At 33.1% G+C, this 21941-nt stretch overlaps 2 protein-coding genes across 5 annotated transcripts in view; one reads left to right on the top strand and one right to left on the bottom strand.

Moving 5' to 3' along the window:
- LOC111420512 (sticks and stones) overlaps nucleotides 1-21941 on the bottom strand; it is a 368860-nt gene that overhangs the window by 297248 nt on the left and 49671 nt on the right. The gene's annotated exons all lie outside the window — the stretch shown is intronic.
- On the top strand, nucleotides 2582-4576 carry LOC111420515 (uncharacterized). The gene is made up of 4 exons (XM_023053530.2): nucleotides 2582-2692; nucleotides 2748-3911; nucleotides 3984-4161; nucleotides 4223-4576. Exons 1-4 carry the CDS (start codon nucleotides 2645-2647, stop codon nucleotides 4375-4377), a joined length of 1545 nt encoding a protein of 514 aa, XP_022909298.2. The 5' UTR covers nucleotides 2582-2644; the 3' UTR covers nucleotides 4378-4576.

Here is a 21941-nt window from a genome sequence, read left to right on the forward strand (position 1 = left end):
TACACATAGGTATTTATATAGCGAATAAATATTTAAAGAAATCATTGATGATTTTATAACTTTTTAAACATGTCTGAGAAAATTGAATCGCCCTAAAGATTTGGCAAAGAATATAAATAAATCGTTGAATTTGTTTCAGGGATTTTTCCAGAAAATGTTCATAATATTTTTATCGACAATATTCCCAGCTTTACGAACTTTAACGTTAAATACGAATTTATGTTTGTAATAGAAACGTATAGCTGGTGCTAATACGTGACTTTACTGGACTCACTTTTAGCATTTCTGCAGGGATTTGAACAATAAAACTTTTTAAAACTATTCAATATTTACGATTCATTATTTCTTTAATGACGTTATTTGTTACGTGCTAGAATCTAGATATTCTGCAGCTTTGTTGGAGAGGCTTGTAGCCGCCAGTCATATTTTTTGAAATTTCCCAAATTTCCGAGCAATACAATATAATATATTCTATTATAAACTGGTATATTCTGAGTTAAGTGGAGTTCCTTATTTATTTAGACCACCATATTCCGTTTAGCCAATATTTGTTCTAATATGCTTCATGCATTCTCACCTCCAGATTTGGCATAGATGAATTTTTGATTTTACACGGTCAATTTTTCATTCCAGTTAATAGTTTATATATGACGTGTGGTATGTTTCCGTAAAAAAAAAATTGTAAATGCAAACGTGGAAGGTTTCCAATTATTATTCGAAAATCAAGTATTACTAAAAACAAGTTACAATAGATTTGTTTTTTATAAATCTGATTGGGTTTTGTAAATATAGGTTATAAAATTATTTTACAAATGTTAAATCGGAAGTATGTCATTCATTTTGATTGACAATAACGGTTGCACATTGACCGCACACATTTTTATGAAATAAGTTGAATGTATGTATGTCTTTGTTATAAATATAACCTAATAAAGCTCAACAAATAGAGTTTTATTGATAGTAGCAGAAAACACCATGCTCAAGGAATTTATAACGCTCTTTTTATAAAAATCACTAATATGTATGAAAAGTTGAGATTTTTCGCGACAAGTTTTGATCAAAAGTTACTTGAAATTCCCAAGTCGTTTAGTGACGCACTATCATTTTGCTGTTAGATAAGTAAGTTTTCTTCGTACTTGTTCACATTTAAATGTGCGTTAACTTTAAAACACAAGCTTAATTATAGTAGCCACACTTGTTCTTGTGAGCAAGCCGAATTTACCCAAAAATACCCGTTTTCTTTTCCTTAACCTTTGAGCGTTTAGATGTTTTTCAACACATCATAGTCTTTTTATATATCGGGAATGTTCTGAGTAGGGATGTTAGGGAGCTCCGTAACCGTAACCGAAACTATCGGATATCCGATATAAAAAATCATCCGTAACCGTAACCGACTCCGAAATAAAAGTTTCGGATAATATCGGATAGGGGCTCAGCCTAATTGACTAAATTTAATTCTGATTTTATTATTTTCTTTGAATACGAAATTACTGATTCAGTATAAGTAATAATTTTGTTATTACATTTTCATTTTAGGTGTTTTAGATAATACTCAATATAATTATTTATATTCATTTTTATTTTAAATAGCTGTAATAAATAATTACTCACAGACTGATTGAGATTCCTGCCAAAAAACTTATAAATAAAACCACTTTATTACCTATTTGTATTTTACTTTTGAAATTCTTTAAATTATTAATATCCGTAACCGAAATTATCCGAAACTAACGGGTAATCCGAAATAATTTATTATCCGTATCCGTAACCGTATCCGGTATAATAACCGTTCCTAAATCCGTATCCAATCCGTATCCGAAATTTCATATCCATAACACCCCTAGTTAACCCCACCGAAAGAAATCTAGCAGTTAATATAATGTTACTATTAATATTCGAATTAAACATGAGAAGCTACCGAATACTGTGCAAAACAACTTTTATGTTGAAATTGCATGTGCTGTCACACTTCTAAACTTTGGTCCCCGTAAATTATTTTCGAAAATAAGTCTTTGTACATTATATCATTCAAATTGTCGTCAGTGATGTAGGGCCAATTTGCGTTTTGCTCTATTTGTTGACATATCCACAAAAAAAAAGTTAAATGATTTTGAAAATGGGCATCAGATCTTGCTGCAAAGGCATGTGATAAGGATAATATTTATGACGCTCTAAATATATCCTGAATCCCGAAATATTTCCCGCGTAGTAAAATTAGGATAATGGATCACTGCAGCTAACACAGCAATTTTAACATTTTCATCACTTGCTTAATGGATCAATTTTCTCATCTATTCAAGTAATATATTATATAATTATTAAGTCAGAATTGAAGTCAAAATTAAAATTTTTTATTGCTGTTTCAACACAACAAAATAAATACAATGTTTACGCATTTAAGTAACCAATTACAGCAAAACTATTAAACAATTATTTTAATACGTTGCCATTATTAACATAGTAGTCAGATTGGTATTGATTTGAAAATCTGAAATAACCGTTATTAAACAAAACGAGTTTTTGCGATATGTTATGAGAAATGAGAAACTTATTATTTAATTATTTTCACCTCACCTGTATAGATAAATTGTAGCGAAAACTTTGTTACCTTCTGATTAAACTTATAAGCGATACAGACGACATCATGAAAATTATTTCTTATGTGTTCATATCGATATATTGTTTAATTAAGGTAAGTTTTTGTATTTCATTGACTTATCGTACACATCTTTCGTACACTATTTTAGAATTGGTTGGGAATAACACCAGGATTTATAAAGAAAAAACCATTTCCTGTAGGGTTACTAATACAAACATGTCTTTTAGCATTATCAATTATAATTATGATATTTCTTGCTATTTTATTTCTAATAATACAAACATTCTTATGTGGAATGGATTTGTGGTTAATGTGGAAATTGGGTAAAAATTATGGTGGTAGATTAAAAGGCCAAGATCCTATTTTTGAGTGCACAACTGAAAAAGTATCTGCTTCGGTTTTGTTGATTTTGAAACGTAATGATGTTGATGCGATTATTAACAAACGATTAGAAGAATTGTTTAAAAGGATACATAACAGTTCTTACAAATTTTCTTGTACCGTAGAAAAATGTTTGGGATATCCCTTTTACTTCAAGAATCAAGTTAGCTCCAAAGACTGTTGCGTTTTTACTAATATCAATGGCAAAAACTATATAACCCGAAACGAATTACTTGATCACGTTGACAAGAATAACATGAATTATGTTTGCAATCAAAAAAGGTTGTGGTATGCAGAGATATTTACGCAACCTGTGTTATGGAACAATCAAAGTGAAACGAAAAAACATATAGCGGTAATGTTTGTCTTTAGACATTGTTTAGCAGATGCTACTTCTATGTTAGGGTTATTAAAGGAATTTCTGGTACAAGAAAAAGCAATACCTATGACACTACACACGAAATATACATCATCCCCTAAATTTGCATTTGACAACGCTTATATTTATCGGAACCTTTTAACTTGTGGAAAAGATGAATTAGCATTTGACGTTCCCAACAAAGACCGTCACGTTGCTTTTTATATAGAAGATAAAACAAAATATGTACCTTTAGTGAAAAAATTAAAAAATGAACTTGGAGTAGGTTTTACGGAAATATTAATGGCGGGATTAACTGCTAGCCTTGTAAAAGTTTTGCTGAAAAGAGATAAAACTATGACCAAATATACGACATGTCTTCTAATGAGATCGATAAATGAAGATTTAGTTAAAATGATTAATGGAACATACAATTACAAAAATCTTACTAATGACATATCAGCACTTCTGATTAATACACCTGTTAACACGAAGAAAACGTCAACAACGCTTGATCAGCTCAATACTCTGGGAGTAGAAGTTCTTAAAGCTAAATACTCTGCTGACAGTTTGGTAAGTATCCATAAAATGTAATATCCTGTTACAAAACATCAGAATAGTTGTTAAAAGGAATATGAATTTAAGGAAATCCATGCAATTTCAAGCTTATGTTATATTTTACCTGCTCCTGTATTAACATATTTCACAAATCTTATGAATATAACAGCGTTAATTACTAATGTTGGAGCAGTAAATGCATTAGCACTAGATGATTATGAAATAGATGCAGTAGTGGCATTTAATACATTTTTCCACAGCACAAGTACGTGTATTAATTATTAAAGACTGTTAATTTATATATTAATGTGAACATTTTTGTTTAGGTTTTATATTGCACGTAATTACAAATCTTGATCGTTTTCAATTAGCCCTATCGGTGAAAGATAATATTGTGGATAGTAGAGAAGAGGCTCAGGAGATTATCGATAACATCTTTGAATATATCGATAAATTAAGCGAAGATTTGAACATCCATTGAAATTGATTAAAACGTAATAATGTAAATTATGAATTATTATTACAGGTTTATTACAGAAAGTATTTTTGTAAGAGTTGAGTTATCTATCGATAGATTAGACATTTTTGGACAATAATAATAGTTCTGTTTGTAAAGTCACAAAACTAAATTTGCTATTTAAATAAAATTAATTCTTTCAATTTAAAAATATAAAACGTGATTGTATATTTAATTACCATAAACCATTAAGTTATTAACCAGTTGCTTTAATAGTCATAACAAATTGCGTAACAGTCAATTGTGAACTGTAAAGGTCATTCTATCCAATTTCGTATAATTTATACTGCGTAGTCATTTTTTGATCGATTGGTTTTAAAAACAAAATTATAAACAATTTATTTTTTCTAGTTCAATTATACATAAACCTTCAAATTATAAAATGTGGCCACATCCCGATATCAAAGGTAAAGCTTGAAATGTATCTTTTTATTAGGAAGCCCAACAATGTTACTTAGATTTTGATTTCTAATATTATACAAGCATACAATCAATGTGTACTATGTATGTAGGAAAGGTAGTTTTTGCTTGGAGCATTGTATAGTTGTATATCTACTAAACACAACATAAGATTGAATGGTAAACTATGTTTCGGAAATAAGACATCAATATCTTCAGTATCTAAAAATACTTGAATGCTATTCTCAATGATTGACGTTGCTTACTGGTTACAATTAGTTAGTGGAAGTTAATGGAAGAGTACACTCGATAAAGATAAGTTTACTCAGTCTTCTCGGATTGTATACAATGATCTCTATATGTCATTTACAATTTTATGCTTCTGCGTTTGATTAGTGTTTTTAGATTTCATGTGACCTGCTTCATATCTTGGACACCTTTTGCTTGTTGTTGATTTTATCCTTTGTAATTAGCTAGATGTGTTTCGCCACAATGTATACATATGAATATTTTATTATCCGGTTTAATGCAATGTCAAGTTAAGCTCTTTCCGATATACTTTATACAATTTGGTTCTCAATTAGAATATTTCTGAGTATGTTCAAAGGCTTGGCAATTATTCCACTTTCTATTCTACAACGAAGTATATAACTTATATCATGTCTTTCTTTCCATGGTTTGGCTCGAATGTTAAAACCAACATGTCTAGTAGTGCCTTACTCCATTACTCCTTCATTATAGATTATTTGTAGCATCCAAGCTTGATAACAAATATTTGGTCACAAACTATAATGTCCGGGTTGCAATTGGGGTACTAATTGTAATGGCCAATTACTTGGATTTGTGAATTTTGTTATTTTATAATTCTATCAAAAGACGATATGTTTCACTATCAATTGCTATGGGTCTTAAAGCTATCATAACGCATCTACTAATATTCTTGAATGTATTTTTCAAAGGATTCAAGTAATTGTCTGCATTTTTTTATATTTCCTACTATTATTGGTGTCATTACATTCTTGCTGACTCCGATTGTAATTTTATTACTATTTGGTTTAGGTGGGCGTAAGATTTAAAAAGGTATATTAAGTAATAAGTGAAATTATCCGATAATTCAACAATTTGTGGGCAGAATGAGTAAAAATATTGTCAGATTAATTTCCTAAACAATAACCAAACTAAACAATTTCCTAAACATAATCCTAAACAAATACGCATATTGAAGTTGTCTATGTTGTATTGAATATTTTTATAAATTTCGTCGATTACATCAATCCATTTTAAGTCTATTATTAATATATCTAAAATATCAAAACGTTAAAAACTTATAAATAAAAATAAGAGTATAATATGGCGATAAGCACCATGCTTTCCCCAGCATGTTTTGATTGCAAATTCTTTCTTGATTGACTCTTTGATAACTCATGTTGTGAAAAACACAAGTGATAAAAAGACATATACCTACCAAGACTATTTCTTTTTTTAAAGAGGTGTTTCAGTTACAAGTAGGTGTAGAAGAACTTCTTTGCACTGCCAATTGTCCCCTTTACACGGCGAAATCCTCCTGGAGCTCGCCCTTAGCTAGGAGTTTCACGATTATATCTGGTTGTATTTGGCTATTTACATAAACAGTTGGCTAACTTTTACGAGAATGTCCCGGGGAGAATACTTCCCCGTTTTTTCTATGAATAACACACAACAATTAAAGATTGTAGCGCAATAACTGGATAAGTAACAACATACAAGTTCGACCAAAAATATTTTGTTTTCAATTTAATATTGAAGTAATAATAATGATTTGTATGAATAAGTATAACAATTTCTTCCGGGTTAATATGAATTTATTGTTTAAAGTGCATTGAACATATCAAATTCAGAGAATGATAGAAGTGCATTTTATTTACTTATGTATTAGCAAAATATAAATATGTATAGCAAAATCGCTTTACAACAACAGAGATGCAGAGAAAAGAATCTTCAAAGTGAAGGAGCGCATTGACTTAGTCGTAGCCCGTAGAATGTTGATTAGGACAAAACAAACGGAAGAATACATAAGACCGTCAAGAATCTATACCTGATAAATTAAAAACTACTTCGACTACAACATAAAATTTTGAGTTGACAACGTAGATAACAACAATAATGAAGGCTTCTGTTTACATTCGAAGTCTTACGATATTTAATACAGAAGAAGATGAATAGTTTATCAGGGTTCTACAGACAATAGTTGTAACGACGGTATTAGGCAACAAAGTTAACTTCATGGTCGATTCAACATGAGTGCCAAAACACAAAATTGCGTGTGAAGTAAAGACAAGGAGATAAAAGTGACGAACCTTAAGATATAGCAATACTACAAAAAAACCAAACAGTACATAAAATAGAGTTCCATTAAAATCCTTGTCATGACCAGTTACTACTACCAGAACATGACCGGAGAAGTAATGCAAATTTATGAATAAAAAAAAATTTAGAGCTCAGCCAAACCTGGAATACTATTAGATATTAATTAGTTATTACCTAATGTATATGTTACACATATGTGTATGTTACGAACATAATCAATTCTTGCATACTTAATGATACACTTAAGCCTACTTAGACATATAATGTCTTCATGAAAAATTGCCACTTTGTGAAAACAAAATGATTAATTATGGTTAAATGGATTGGTTTTGACTGTTGGTAGATTCTTAGTAAAAGGAGTCGGTAAAATTTAACTAATTTATATTCCAGTTGAAATGTACGATCAAAGCAATAATAACTCAATTTACCTCAACCTTGAAACGTTTATAAATATAAGATGAAAGCAATTTGTAAAATTAAGGTAACATAATTTGATCACGTAAAATGATTAAGCATTTTATAAAATATTTATACTTCAAAAATTGCTGATTCACAATTCTATCCATTTCCAATTGAAGGTCTGACGAAACTTTTCCACAATGTACAGTCATGTTAACTTTAAAACATAGAAATATTTTTCAAAAACCACGTTTTATTTTTTACCACTCCGATTAAAAACAAGCGGTAATCCGAACCGCTTTCATTACAAAAATATAATCACTACTAATAGTTCCATTCAACAAAAAGGTTCTCATTCATGTGCTGGACAATATACCATTTGGATTTCAAAACGTTTCTAAACCTGAAATCGTTTCTACTATTATATTTCATTAACATTTATTTGTATATTCCTAAACTTACCACTTGATATAATTACAAAAGAATGATTCAGCAAAATCCACAAAATTATAATAAAACCATATATTGTAAATAAAATAACTTTAAAGGTCTGGACGTTCAACAATCTTCTGAAGGTACAGCAACAGAGGTACCTTCACTATTTTGCATTACTTCTGTCGCTGTACCTTCGGAAGTCTTGCTTACAAACTATAATAAAAATTTGTTTTAAATGCAGTAATCGTTGATTTAATTTCTTATAGAAGTTTTAGTTTTCCATCAGTTTTCAGAAAAATGCGTAAAATCCACATATCAACTTCTTTTCGAATAGTATCATTTATACACTCTTATGTGTTCAAACTGTTCCATCACTATTATTTTCTTGATGATTGATTAATATGACAATCGTCATTAACAAGTAAGAGCTTTTCTTCGAAACTATAATTATCGCTTATTCCCATTACTGAATACAATTACTTAGTTATCTTAGTATAGAAGTGTAAATTGTGAAAAGATTTAAGAAAATAAATTTGTAGCGCTTTTTTGATTACAGAGTTATGAAGGCATCACCTTCTACAGTATATCACACGAATTAGAACACGCAACGCTTCAATCAATGGTTTGTAAACGACTTGAAAAGGCCCCTATGGAAAAAGTGTGGGGTTACACATCGGTCCCATTTACATTCAGTGCCAACAAAAACTTTATCATTTTTTTTAAATCGAACAGTTGCCCAGGAAATATGAAGATTAAACTCAAAGACTGTGATTATTATTGCTTGATCAAAGTACGTTTTAATTTTCATTTTGTAATTAAAAATAGGATATGGCATTAATACCACAGACATTTTTTAATGTCTATCACGCCGGTCTACTGATAAAAACCTTTAATGGGAAATCGATTCAAAACCAAAATTACTAGAACATACTGAAACTCAGGTTACTCTGCAACTTACTGTTAATGCGTCACATTCGAACTGATTTTTAGGATTTATTAGTTTTATTTTTAATAACACATGTAATGAAAGCAATCGAAGTTGCTTAATTAACATGCGCCGTCAGAGTTGTGATATGGAATGATATTTACCCCGCCCGTTTTATGGAACAAACAGAGCGGAACGAAAAAGCAAATAGTTATTAAGCTCACATTGAAAAATTTGCGACTCAGTAAGAATAACCAAACCTACGTTTACATTTCCCGAGGCACACGATTATCTCTTCATATTCAATTGTTCAATGAAAAAACATTAAATCGAATAATGAATATCACGTTGGTTTTTATATAGAAAAGAAAATAAAATGCGTACTTTTAGTGAAGAAATAAGCTTGGAATAATCTGAAAAAGTATTAATTGTGAAATTAACGTCTATCTCAGCAAAAGTAGTGGTAAAACAGAAATAACTAAAATGTAGAATGTACTTTTTGAACCAACTGCCTATACTCAGTGTAAGTCCCCACTCACAACTCTTCAATTTGCAACTAGTTTTGTCAGAAAGATGTTGGACTCTAAATGTCCACCATGGTATAGATATAGAGGACGGTTCTGATTAGGCGACCTTCTTCGGTTTTAAAGAGGCTTTGATAAAGAACAATGTCGCTCCTATTCTTTGTGATTGCATGAAAATGGGTACCACCTCTACTTTTTTTTGTGCAACCTCAACATGGATTAGCTGATTTAAAGTGATTTAAAATAATTGTGGAAAGTCCTTGATAATAGAGTCTAAAAAGCTGTAGGTAGCAATCCTGTGCTATTTCAGTTTATCAGCAATGGAAAACCTAAACCTACCATTTCTACAATAACACATTTATGGGGTGCTATAAATTAATTACTTGGGTGTGTTACTTTGTGTTACTGTTAAGAAAATATCTCACCTATCTTGTTTGAAATTTGCAGTAACGATTGAAATAGATCAACTGGTGCAGGATCAGATGTCTTCTCTTATGAACTATGGAAAACTATCATCTAGCGATGATATTTGATGAATAGGCGAAATTAGTCGCAATAAAAAATTTACTATTAATACAGATAGTTGGCAATCTATTTTAGCTCTAAATAGAGAGAGGATCACCTCTGGCTGCTGTCATGGATTTTCAATTCACGCTTGAAAGACGGCAACAATACCTGTGTGTCATAAATAAAGGAAAATTGCTCGGGAAATAGGCATACCAACAGTCTTCCAACCGCAAAACGACTCCATTTGCTTAACTCAGCAATTGTCCCGTTTTGCAGTTTAACAGATGCAGTTTCATAACCATAAGTTTTTTGAGTGCCCTCTATGTTGTGATTTGAATGTGGGAGTGAATCAATAAATTGCCTGAAAAACCTGAAGGGTGGATTATTGTAAGCTGGTGTAGAAATATTGAAGCACTGCATTGTGTAGTATGTTTACACTGTTTCCAAAACATTACTTACAGCTGCTAGAAGATTAGGTAATGTTTACAAAACACTAGATACTACTAATGGAAAATGTGATGCTGCTTATAGAAGACTGGTTTTTGCTGCCAGTTACAATATACAGACATTAGACTTCGTTAATAGAACACTACTTGCTGCTTGCAGAAGACTCGATACTGATGGTAGAAAAGTAAATAATGCTTGTGATGACTAGATATTGCATTCATTGGAATCTAAACTTATAATAAAATAAAGTTTATGATAAAGAATATTAATTTTTTACCATTGTAATGTAAACTATTTGGTAAGATACTGCTGTTCAGCAAATGTTGATCTTTATTCATATGTTTAGTCTGTTGCAATATCCATGTAGATTTAATTGTTTATCCATAATTTTTTTTCGCATTTCACTTGATTTTAGACAGCTTTCATACATGCTTATTATTACTAATCTTTTAACCATGCAAGCGATAAGAATAATAAATCTATTCCCTACGAAGTTACTTTATCATTGTGTGGACTTTTTGACTGAGCTCAGAGTCTTTCTATAATTATTTTACTTGAGAATAGTACAAATAGTTTTGCGTAATATTTACTTATAGAAAAACTCTATCAAGAAGTGAAGTAAGTCGAAAGGCTTTATTACCTAAAAAAATGCGACATGATGGTGTGAAGCAATTACACCCTATGCTGTTTAGAAAGTACTTCATTACCGAGTTTACTTCCGATGAGCAATATTTGGGAATGACCACACAAGTTAACTTATAATTAATACAAAGATTAATATAAATACCTGATCAATTGAATTTTATTAAACTCACTTAAAATGCATCTAAATTGGTTAAATCTACCAGAAGATTGAAATTCAGTTAATTTCGTTTTATTTATTAGAAGATTAATCAAAAATTCTATCAATATTTCAAATCATCTCGAAGATAATTAATTGGTGAATTCGTTTTCCAACCACTTCTGTAAGAAATAATTCGCACAACGGAATAGAAATCACGGATATTGACAATAGCGAGTACAATAGAATAGACAGCTTAAAAACTCGACAGCTTCCAATTTTGTATGTAAATTCTACTCAATTCGCAATGTAAACGGCAATTGTGACCTTTCAACGCAATACAATGCTGTTGAGATTAAAGAGCCGTCAATTTTTTTGTATTAACTCACGGTTTTTCAATTCCCTTTTTAAAGTAATTCTTCACCAATATCCGGAAAATCCAGCTTAAACATTGGAGCCCTCCATGTTTCCGTTTGATTATTGATTCCTCGTGCGTTATTTTATATTGATTAAAAACTACTGAAACAACTGAGTTTCTATGATTTTGTATTTTGTTTGGCCATATTACAAATAATTTTATGTTTTCTTTATACTTCCTTGACTTTAAAGTATCCACAATGTAATATATTCTACTTTATACAGACCACATTAATTACTTCGCCCACTCTAAAACAATAATTCAAATCTTAATCCTTTAAAGTAGAGATTAAGTGCCCTTTCTCGCGATTATTCTCCTCTTGGAACAAATTGAGAATGGGAGTGATGTGTAAGAGATTTGCCTTCTTCTGGGACAACTTTTTCAATTTTAAAAGTTACCCTGTCACGGACTATCAGGCCTTCCCAGGTCGTACTTCTTCTACGGGTAGCTAAAAAGGAAAAGTTGTTTGGGATGGAGAGATATGGCTGACATTTGTCGGTCGGGGTCAAAGAGAAAGTGATTTTTTATTTCAAATTTCCGCTAAGTAAATCAACATGGAGTTCAATTCTTAAATTGAACCTAAAACGATCCATTTGCAAATCGAAGATTTGTAAATATCGTGTTCGTATGTTTGATGTGTAAGTATTAAACATGAATGTCCCGCAGATATTGACAGATCGTTTAATACGATTCACTGGATTCTGTAAACTACCGTTTCGCCAGAATAAACCTCCTATGTAAATTTACAATACAATAGCCGTTATTTTTGAAACAAGCTACGATTAGTTATGTACTCAAATCCAAAATACGAACCAATCTAGATAGGTATTACGATGAGCATAATTGAAGATGTGATTGATGCCCTCCCGCACTCACCAAAATTACACCATAGCGTTTATGGTATAGGCTTGTTACCTCTCTCGTGCGATCAGCGACTCTGGTGATCGAGCAGAGTAAATTCGAAATTCAAATCGCCGGTTTAGCCGGATCCCGGATTCAGAGCAAAATTTGCATTGAAGGTTTGTCTGCGGTCAACACCGTTTATGACGACGTTCAGAGCGGACCAAAGCGTTACATCAAAGCGCTTCATTCATCATCTTCGTTTTATTTAACTTTCAAAGGGACGCCCTTGTCTATATGATTACACTGATGAGGTGGCACGCAACTTTCTCCTTTGTTACGTTGGTTTGTTATTACCACATACATGTAAATTCAAGCAATATGAATTGAATTTCAAAAGAAATATTGGTGTAAGATTATACAATAACGGAGAGTATTGAATTTGGAAAGGTTACGTTTAAATTAATAGCATTACGAGTAATATAAGCGCATATACTAAAAGCAGGTAATCGCGCAAATTTGCCCGCCTTAAATTATGATTTATGAATCACGAGAGCGGAACTGAATAGTCATATCCTCGCGAAGTAAATTGAAATCCTTGAGAGGAAGCGAGATGGAATTAGATATGATTTATCGAAACGTCATAAGGACGGGGAAATTTAGTTCGGTTTTAATAGCAGATTTAACTGCAATTTATTTCACTCTGGATTTAAATGGAAATAATGCCATTCTTGGTTTGGTTTAAAATTTAATAGAGCCTTTCGTTTCAATTAATTGAAGATATAATTGATTTAAAAATACAAATTTTATGGAAAAGCTTTTTCAGTTTGAATATCTGTTTGAAAATAGTTTCGATTTTGGTGATGAAAATAAAATGAAATGTTTAAACACTAAATTATAGAGGATAAAATATTTTCCTATAAAACACGGTCACCAAAATGTTATGCGATAGATGCAGAGAGCTTCTCGAAAACCTATAACATATATCCGACAGTACTCCGCAATAACTCAAGGAATATATTGGAAATATTTGACCTCGCTTTCAGAGGAAAGAAATAACTCGGATTAAATTTCGCGAAAGAGCCTTCGAAGCACTAAAAACTTTTTCCGTAGTCTGTAAGATTCAATTAAAATTTCTTGCATTTCTGCTAAAAAGTCGACCGTGGAATAATCCGACCGGCGCTTGCTATCGAGTACGACTCGGACGAATTTAATTTGGACTTTAATGTCTTTGATGGGGGCTTCAGGTCAGGTTTCAAAGTTATTAAACCTCCCAAGGGCGGTCTTGTAGGAATATTAAATTAATATTCATCCCCGTGAGCGCTGGTCGTCCCGGGAGGTTTTTAGCCATATTAATATGACCCATCAAATCGTCTTTTCAACAAAACTTTACCTCGGAAAAGGAGCAAATTTTCAACATTATCCTAATTATTTTATATTAAGATGCATTCTCTACAGGTACTATATTAACTGCGTAATTAATAGCAGTATACAAGGGTATATCCAAACCAACCGGTTGAATGCCTTTCAGGGGCATGCTTCTGAAACGTCTATGTCATTATAAGTGTTGCTACATACATCATGAATTGTATTAACGGAGGAATGCTTTAGACCTCTAATACTATTAAGTATTCTCGTATTTAAGTGGAACTTGATGATACTAATGAGGCACCTATCAAGTGGTCATCACATAACATCAAAATAAATTTCGTTGACTTTTAAAGTAACTAAATTTCCATCAAAAGATTCTATTCTACCTAATAATAAATGTATGAATGTTGATAAGGTCCATTTTAGTCCAATATCAACAGTCGATCTGTACCGGGTTGTAAAGAACGAATTCGAATTTATCTCAACAAGAAGAATGTTTTCCTTCAATCCGAGTCATCACCAACTAACAAGCCATTAGTCGGTAGCACCTGACGTCCCTTTGTTCGAACAGTTCACAACGAGCTCGACGATATAGAGAGAGGGTTCTATTGTGGTAATGTACAATGGTCGCATGAAGGGTGGTAGCATGCGTTTATAGTATTCGATATCGATGTTCATGGTCTTTTGTGTCGAGTTGAGTCGCGTGAATAGACTGGATTGGTTTTCTCGATCTCAAGCCGGCCAACTCTCCCACCAATTCATGGTCAGTTTCTAATTAATTAACGGCTCGTCAGCTAGTTACTGATTTACGATATCATATTATACAACCAAAATTTAATACATATCCGTTTAGTGTGCAAGATACTTTTATCATTTGAAAATTAGTAATATTAATAAAACAAAAAATGGACTAAAAGTTATTAGTTCACGTCGAGTTTCAAAACTCATATGTATTCAAAATGTTTTAAACACTAGCTGTCCATAAAGTAAAACTTTTAATTATGCATGTGCGTCCATGCCTCGGAAATATGCTGTTTACTAATTTCTAGCTTTAGTTAATTCGCTGTGGTAATAAATGGGCACCGAATAAATCCGTACTTTCGTTAAATTAGTTCTTAACATTGAGCTTTCATTCGTTGCAAATACATTTACAAAGTTTTTTTTTAACAAAGTCCTTTCTAAGTCAATAAACTGGAACGATATCATCCTACGAATAAAATAAATGTCGTAAACCCTCTTTAAAGTAATCTGATCAATACAGGAAAACATTCAGTTATGAGGGCATGGTCTCCCGAGTCTTGAAAACATAAATTGCACTTGCTTGTCTCTTTCATTTGCGCTTTGAAGGCGAGGTACGATTGAAGTGCCGTAGAGTTTCCGGGGGATAGAGACTTATTCCTTAGAGGGGATTCTGCACTCTCGCTTCCCGGGTCTTCTTTTAATCCCGGGTTCGTTTACAAGCCCTCGCCGTGTTTGCCGTATTATTAACGGGGGGCTAAGCTGACGCTACGAAAGCGTGTAACCTCAAACTCATCTGCCTCTCGTTTAATATTCCATCGAGCCATTAAGTTCTTTACACGCAGCGCCACTCCAAACTGTGTCGACAAAGGATAAAATCCTAAGGATACAGAGTCCCTTTCACAGGGCATCTCGTTTTTCCCATCATGCATTTTTAAGACAGTGTCAAAAGTTTCAAGGTGCGTCTTTTATACGACCCTTTTTCCCCCCAAAAGAGAAAACTTTCTGACAATTTCTTTTTTTCATTTTAGACTCGTAAAAAAAGATTAAAAAAGAAGAAAACAAAGTAGTATTTCGTTTAAAAATCATTCGGTAGTGACAATTGCAATGGGAACATCTCACTTGAATAATTAAGAGATCTCGTACAAAGGGTCGTCTGCGGCCAATATACACCCAGGGTGGGTTGCGGGGAGGTTGAAAAGTGTAGATACAATTCGACTTTACGGCGAGTCGTTTGAAGGCAACCGCAACGAGAAAACACTCTCCGAAAGTCCGTTTCGAGGCCCTAATTCCGTACCGCAAATTGCAGCAAAAACCACACCCGGCATCGGTCGGAAAATCTCCCTCCTTTAAAATTTCAGGGCGCTCTCGGTTTACGTCAGTTTTACGTCTCTGGAAACAAAAATGCAAATGCACACCGTTACTGGTGAGCGCCAACCTTAATTGTTTACCCATTCCTCTTTCCTCGAAATATGTTGCAACTAGGGAGAATAAACACCGCAGTGGTGCAATAGCCCACTTAATGTATAAACACGTCTGTTTACAAACTATTTGTCTAAATATAAATGTATATGTGCACTGTATATCCGATTAAGGTGGGTTACTAGTCTTATTGACTTAACTGTAGTAAATAGTCCGATTTTATATTCAAAATTTAAAAACAAGAGTTTTCATCATTACAACTCTGACTACTATAGAAACATTTATTTTTATGTAAAGAGGAATTAACCCTTCAGATTAACTATAAACATCTCTTTGCAAAGCAGACAATTTCTGAATATCATAATATTATTTAATTCATCTAAAAACTACTGAATACTAGTTCGAAAGCGAATACTGCCATATCCTACCAATTTGAAGCTTCAAATTTTTATTGAACAAAAATTAAAGTATATTTATCAGAACTTAAAAAACAGATATTACTTATTAGAATATCAGAAAAACTAGTCATTCTAAACACTTTGTGCACCACTTTTGCTGGTGTTCGTCACAAAATGGGTGTTTGAATTGAGGATAATACGTGGTGCTTCCAATTTGAAGAGTATCATCAGGTCGGTCATCAATTTTTAGATCTCTTTGATAGTTTAGTGCAGAGTTTAGCATAACGTTTTATTTTTTAATTTTTGTATCATCCATAGCATGGCAAGATGGCGCCCATTGTCCGGTTTTGCAATTACATAACAAATTTGAACACATTTGGTTAAATGAGTCTACTCCCAAGTTGATCCCACTGTAATTTGAAATTGTTTCTGATTTGTGCTTTTCTCCAGCAATTCCTCTTTAGTTACTTCTGACAAAGCAGATAACTTATCAATATATTTCTGATCTGTTTTTTCTAATTTTATCATTCGTGTTGGCCAAAATTGAACGGACAACAGCATCGGAGGAGAAGTAATAAAAATGATCAAAAAACAATAGAACATGTTTCAGCCCCACCTTAACTTCCAGAAATAAAATATCTTTGAAGCACCTTTTACGTCTTTTTGTAACAAGTACTATCACTTACAGAATGATCAACATCATCGATATCTTAGTGATATCTATCCTGTGAATCTTCGACATCCACCTCTTCAATCTCTCATTTTGTCCAAAATCACTATCATTGAAATCATGTACAACCTCAAAATTATCTGCCTCTTCCCACTCAGAATCGACATCATTATTATCCTTTCATTATCTTTTTAATATCATTTTCCAACTCTTGGTCAATCAAAGATGTTTTTCTAGTTTTTTAAGAAATATCATCTATGAATTTATAAAAAGAAAAGCATAAAGATTGATCTTACCTACTAAAATGGTATCACTATTTTGTTTATAGATAGTACCTATGGTCAAACTCAAAAGAGTTGTTATGAACTGGAATTTGGAAGATGACGAGGTAAGGGGATTTAGATAGTGAACAAGGTATATCTGATCAAGAAAATTATGAGATCGAAGAAGACATACGAACTGCTATATTGGCAAGGATAATGTTACTAAGTGGACGAAGTTGGTTGCACGACAAAATGTGAGGATACGACCAGAAAATAAATTGGCACGACAACTTACTTCAAAACACCTGTGGGCTTTGACGCATTGGACTCGTGAAAAGCTTTCAGCGGACGTCGTCGTACAGTGTAAGTAGATTATTTATTTATTCGAATCTAAGTATTCACTGTTAGATGTTAGTGTGCCAGTGAGATAACGCACCGAAAATATAGCAGCTGTAAGTCCTTCAGTTCAAAATGTAAGTTCTCCACACCCTCGGCTCCTCCCAATACTTATTTCCCCTTTCCTTGTTCCCACAGCGGAATCTGGGCACCAATCTTTTCTTTTCCTCGTCCTCTTCCAGTAATAGATACTTTCACAGTTCATCTGGCACTATCTCACCATACCTTTCATTATATCTTCCTTCCCGTATCTGCGTTCTTCTCTCCTGCCTCTGTATGTCCCTGTCCCTCTCCTTCAGTTCTTTCCACTCTTCTATTATCGATCCCCATTAGTGAATATCCCACTCTTCTATAATATCCTTCCCTCTCTTCTTGCTGATATATCAACCTCCTCTCCTTAATTTCTCTCCAACACTCCCCCAAGATCCTGCAATGCTTCCTTCTAGCCTTTCCTCGTACTTCACTGCTCTTCGTGCACTATATATACCCTAGAGTCTCCCTCGCCAACCATCGATGGGTACTACCCAACTCCAATCTATCTATTATCTTAGAATCTTACTTATTGTTAGTAATTATTGGTAAGCTTTCAATGATAGTAATTATTGTGAGTGTTAAGTGAAATTACTAATGTCTCGAATGTAAATCTGAAGTAGTTCTCTTGATAATCTCATCCCACATTACCTATACGCGCCTAAACATTACAATTGATTTTTGTAAAATAGCAGTAAATCGATGATAATTTAAGAAAATAAATTCTAACAATGAATTTTAAGTTCCTCACTTTCAACAACATCAGTGTGAATCTAAACCTATCTTAGTTATCTGACGTTATGATAGAGCACTCTGATGTTCTCTGATGTTCATTCCCACAATACACGTGGGAAATAAAATCTATGTCCAGCTTTTTTCCGGCTGGCTAAGACCCGAAGCGGTGCCTTGATATGAGCCAAAAACTATATAATAGGTTGCCACGAAGGTTGCGCCAGTTATCTCCAACTGGGATTAAGGCATGATTAAAAGATTTCGTATTGAAAAACGCGGTTTATTCCATAGAAGAATTTTTAATCTATAGAGTAGATAATATGTGATTTGTAAATTGTAAGTATTTTGTAGTTTTGTAATATACTGCTCGTTTATTGTAATATGTATTTGGCAGGTCTAAGTGTGCATGCATTTTTTTGTACAAATAAAGAATTATTATTAAAGAATTATTATTATCATGTCAAATCAAAATCAGGCCATTGAATCCAACATTGAGCCATGCCAAAAAAGAAGAATTCGGTAGTCCAGCAGAAGACGAAGCACGCTTTTTAAACAGTAATTTGCTTGAATATGTTGATTAAAGTACTTAATTACAAAAGTAACCGGTTATTTTATATTAAAAAAGCATAAAATGTTGTAGAAAATTTCTATTCATATCGTACAGCAGTAACAACTTTTCTGTTGATTTAATTAATATGTTGATAATTAATTGATCTGAATAATATTACGTGAATTTTTGTTTTTCAAGATAAAACTTTTTTTAGTTAAATTCTTTATTATTATCAATGGATAAAGAAAATTAGATAATTATTTCTAAAGACCTACCTATAAATTATGAACCTAATAAATTTATTAGTTATAAGACCCTATAATATTTCATACAACAATGTTGAAATGTAACTAATGAATGCAATCATCTGTGTATGATATTTTTTCGTGACTCATAAACGTTACGAAAGGCTATGTGCTGTCAGGTAGTAATTACCTTCGTTCTTTACCATAATGTTCGTCCTCACAAAAGTTGTTAAACTAATAAGAGGGTTGTAGAAAATACGAGCCATCGTTAAACAAAAAGGCCCTTCTGCCCTTGTTACGACATTAATAAAGGCTTGTAAAAAAGGTAAACGCAACCAACTTGAACGTTGCGGTAAATTTCTCAATGTTCCAATTTCCTCCCATATTGTGCCACTAAAACTTCGACTAGAACTTGTCCACCTGTTATATTAATTAAATTTTATATTTTAGATTTTGTGTTAAATTGAAAAGTTGAAATTAATGAATTCGTTATATAGAAAACCAGGATTTGTTCTCAATTTTTTTAGATGAAGCGTTCAAAATAAATATATATATAAATATATAGTTTGGGCGTTGCACTCCCTCTCGTTTTCAACTGTTGAAAAGGATGCCATTACTCACTCGAAATGAAACCTGTCTCGTCATAGATAGTTACGGTACCTTTTTTCCGGTTCCGTTGAAAATAATTTTAAAGAACGTGAATGGAATACCACCTACTAGCGAATAAAACGTTCCCATGCTGCAAGACGAAATTTAATATACGATAAGAATGCTCGAGTACGAACGACCAAATAACTGGCGGGCAACGTATTTATTTCGCATTTTTTAAAAACGTCGGATATGTAGAAAGTCGACCTACATATTTCGGTTTTTTTTCGTACTAAAGTCTTATCGAAACCAAAAAGTGGTACATCGTCAAAGCGAAAAGAGAACATTAATTCGAATAACATTTATTTTTTCCGAAACGTTAACCACAACATAGCTTCGATAAACTGTGCGCCGTCGGGCTAATTTACCATAAAAGCTTGCTTATTTTCAGTTGAACGAAGAAATTAAATGCAGCACAACGCAAATATCTCACGGGTGAATATTACCATGGGCGAAAAATGTGGCGCAAAAGGTTATAAGGCGTATACAGTGGAAAATGTGCTTCGCGGCACACCGGGCGGTACAGTTTCAGCAAAAACAGGTCAAGGGGGAGCGCAAATATTATTTTTAGGCGAGGAGAATGATGCTGGTGTCGGTACTTCCCTCTACGACGATAAATTCTTCCACGGGTAGTTTTACCAACCCTCCGAGTTCTCTCTACTTTAAAATATTTAACTCGCTGACGTGGTCTCTAGATGTATGTGGCCACGATAGGCTCTCTTTGTAACGAATTTTTACGAAACATTTGAGGTTTTTTTATTCATTTTTTCTTTGTTTCTGTATATAAACTTTTGTTATATGTTACAAATAAAATTGTTACGAAAATTTCAACAATAAAAGGAATTTAAGGTGATTTCGATTTCTTTTCGCTATCCATATCCCAAATTGAACAGCTCCGGTGGAATCTCTTAGGGGATTTAATTTTGATTCGCAACAAACCCCAACGTTCGGAAACCCGATTTCCCCTCTAGACCGAAAGCCACTCAGCCGCCTGTGCAAGTAGTCTTCGGATTGTTAGTGTCGACATATATTTGATAATGGTCCATCGAAACCCTTGGAAATGTATCTTATTGGTCTCCATATGACATAAAAAAGCACCATAAATCCGTAATATTTGAGGAAAATCTTTCCAAAGGAACATAACTTTAAAAAAGAAAAGCAAATCTTTCCTTATAAAAACAATTTAAATTGTAACATCCCAAATTTAATCTATCCTGAAGTTTTATACAATTACAAAGCTGCACCCAGATGCTTTTCAAGTGCTAATGCGTTGAGGGCGAAGTCACTGCCGCTGCCTTCTCGTTCGTAATCTTTAGATTCAATGTGTGATAATTCGACTTCTCTCGAGCTTTGAAGACGATTCGGGTGACTTTATCCCGGCAGGAGGCGGTGGGATAGGATGGGAGAGCGTCCTCCTGCGGATATTAAAGCGGTTGAAAATATCCTGTAACGGCGACTATTTCCTCCGGCTTGGCACTCTCCTCCAATTCCCATCTGGACCCAACCACCTAGTGTTACCTTTTATCTTCACTACCCATAACCGGATATATGTTACCGAATTGTTATACCACAGAAAATAATAAAAAGATATCCTTAAATCGTTAAAATTCTTTTCAAATTTTTAAAGTAGTACAAGATTTATTGATATTCAATTCCTGAAATCGAAAATAAAGAACAATTTCGCATTCCAAAGAAACGCTTTCAAGAATTCAACGTTGGTAGTGCATCATTCTGTCCCTCGCTTCTTTTTCTCCTAGAAGTCGGACGAAACCCGTGACTTGTCGATCAAGGGGCACAGATCGCATTGTTAAAACCGGAATTGACTATCGTAGTCAAAGTCAATACTTACCAAATCGTAAATCGCTATGTGAGGCACGTATCACAATTGATCTTATCTCGAGTGCAAAGCGCAAAACAACCGGGCCAAATAAATATTTTAAACGCGTTCCGTGGCAAGTAGAGAGTTCCGGACGTCACGGGTACGTGACGAAGTCTCGATGACGTGTCACGAGACAAAATACCCGAACGAACCGGCTCCTCCACC

This window comes from Onthophagus taurus, chromosome 1 (assembly GCF_036711975.1).
Source record: "Onthophagus taurus isolate NC chromosome 1, IU_Otau_3.0, whole genome shotgun sequence".
In the NCBI taxonomy this organism is placed as follows: domain Eukaryota; kingdom Metazoa; phylum Arthropoda; class Insecta; order Coleoptera; family Scarabaeidae; genus Onthophagus; species Onthophagus taurus.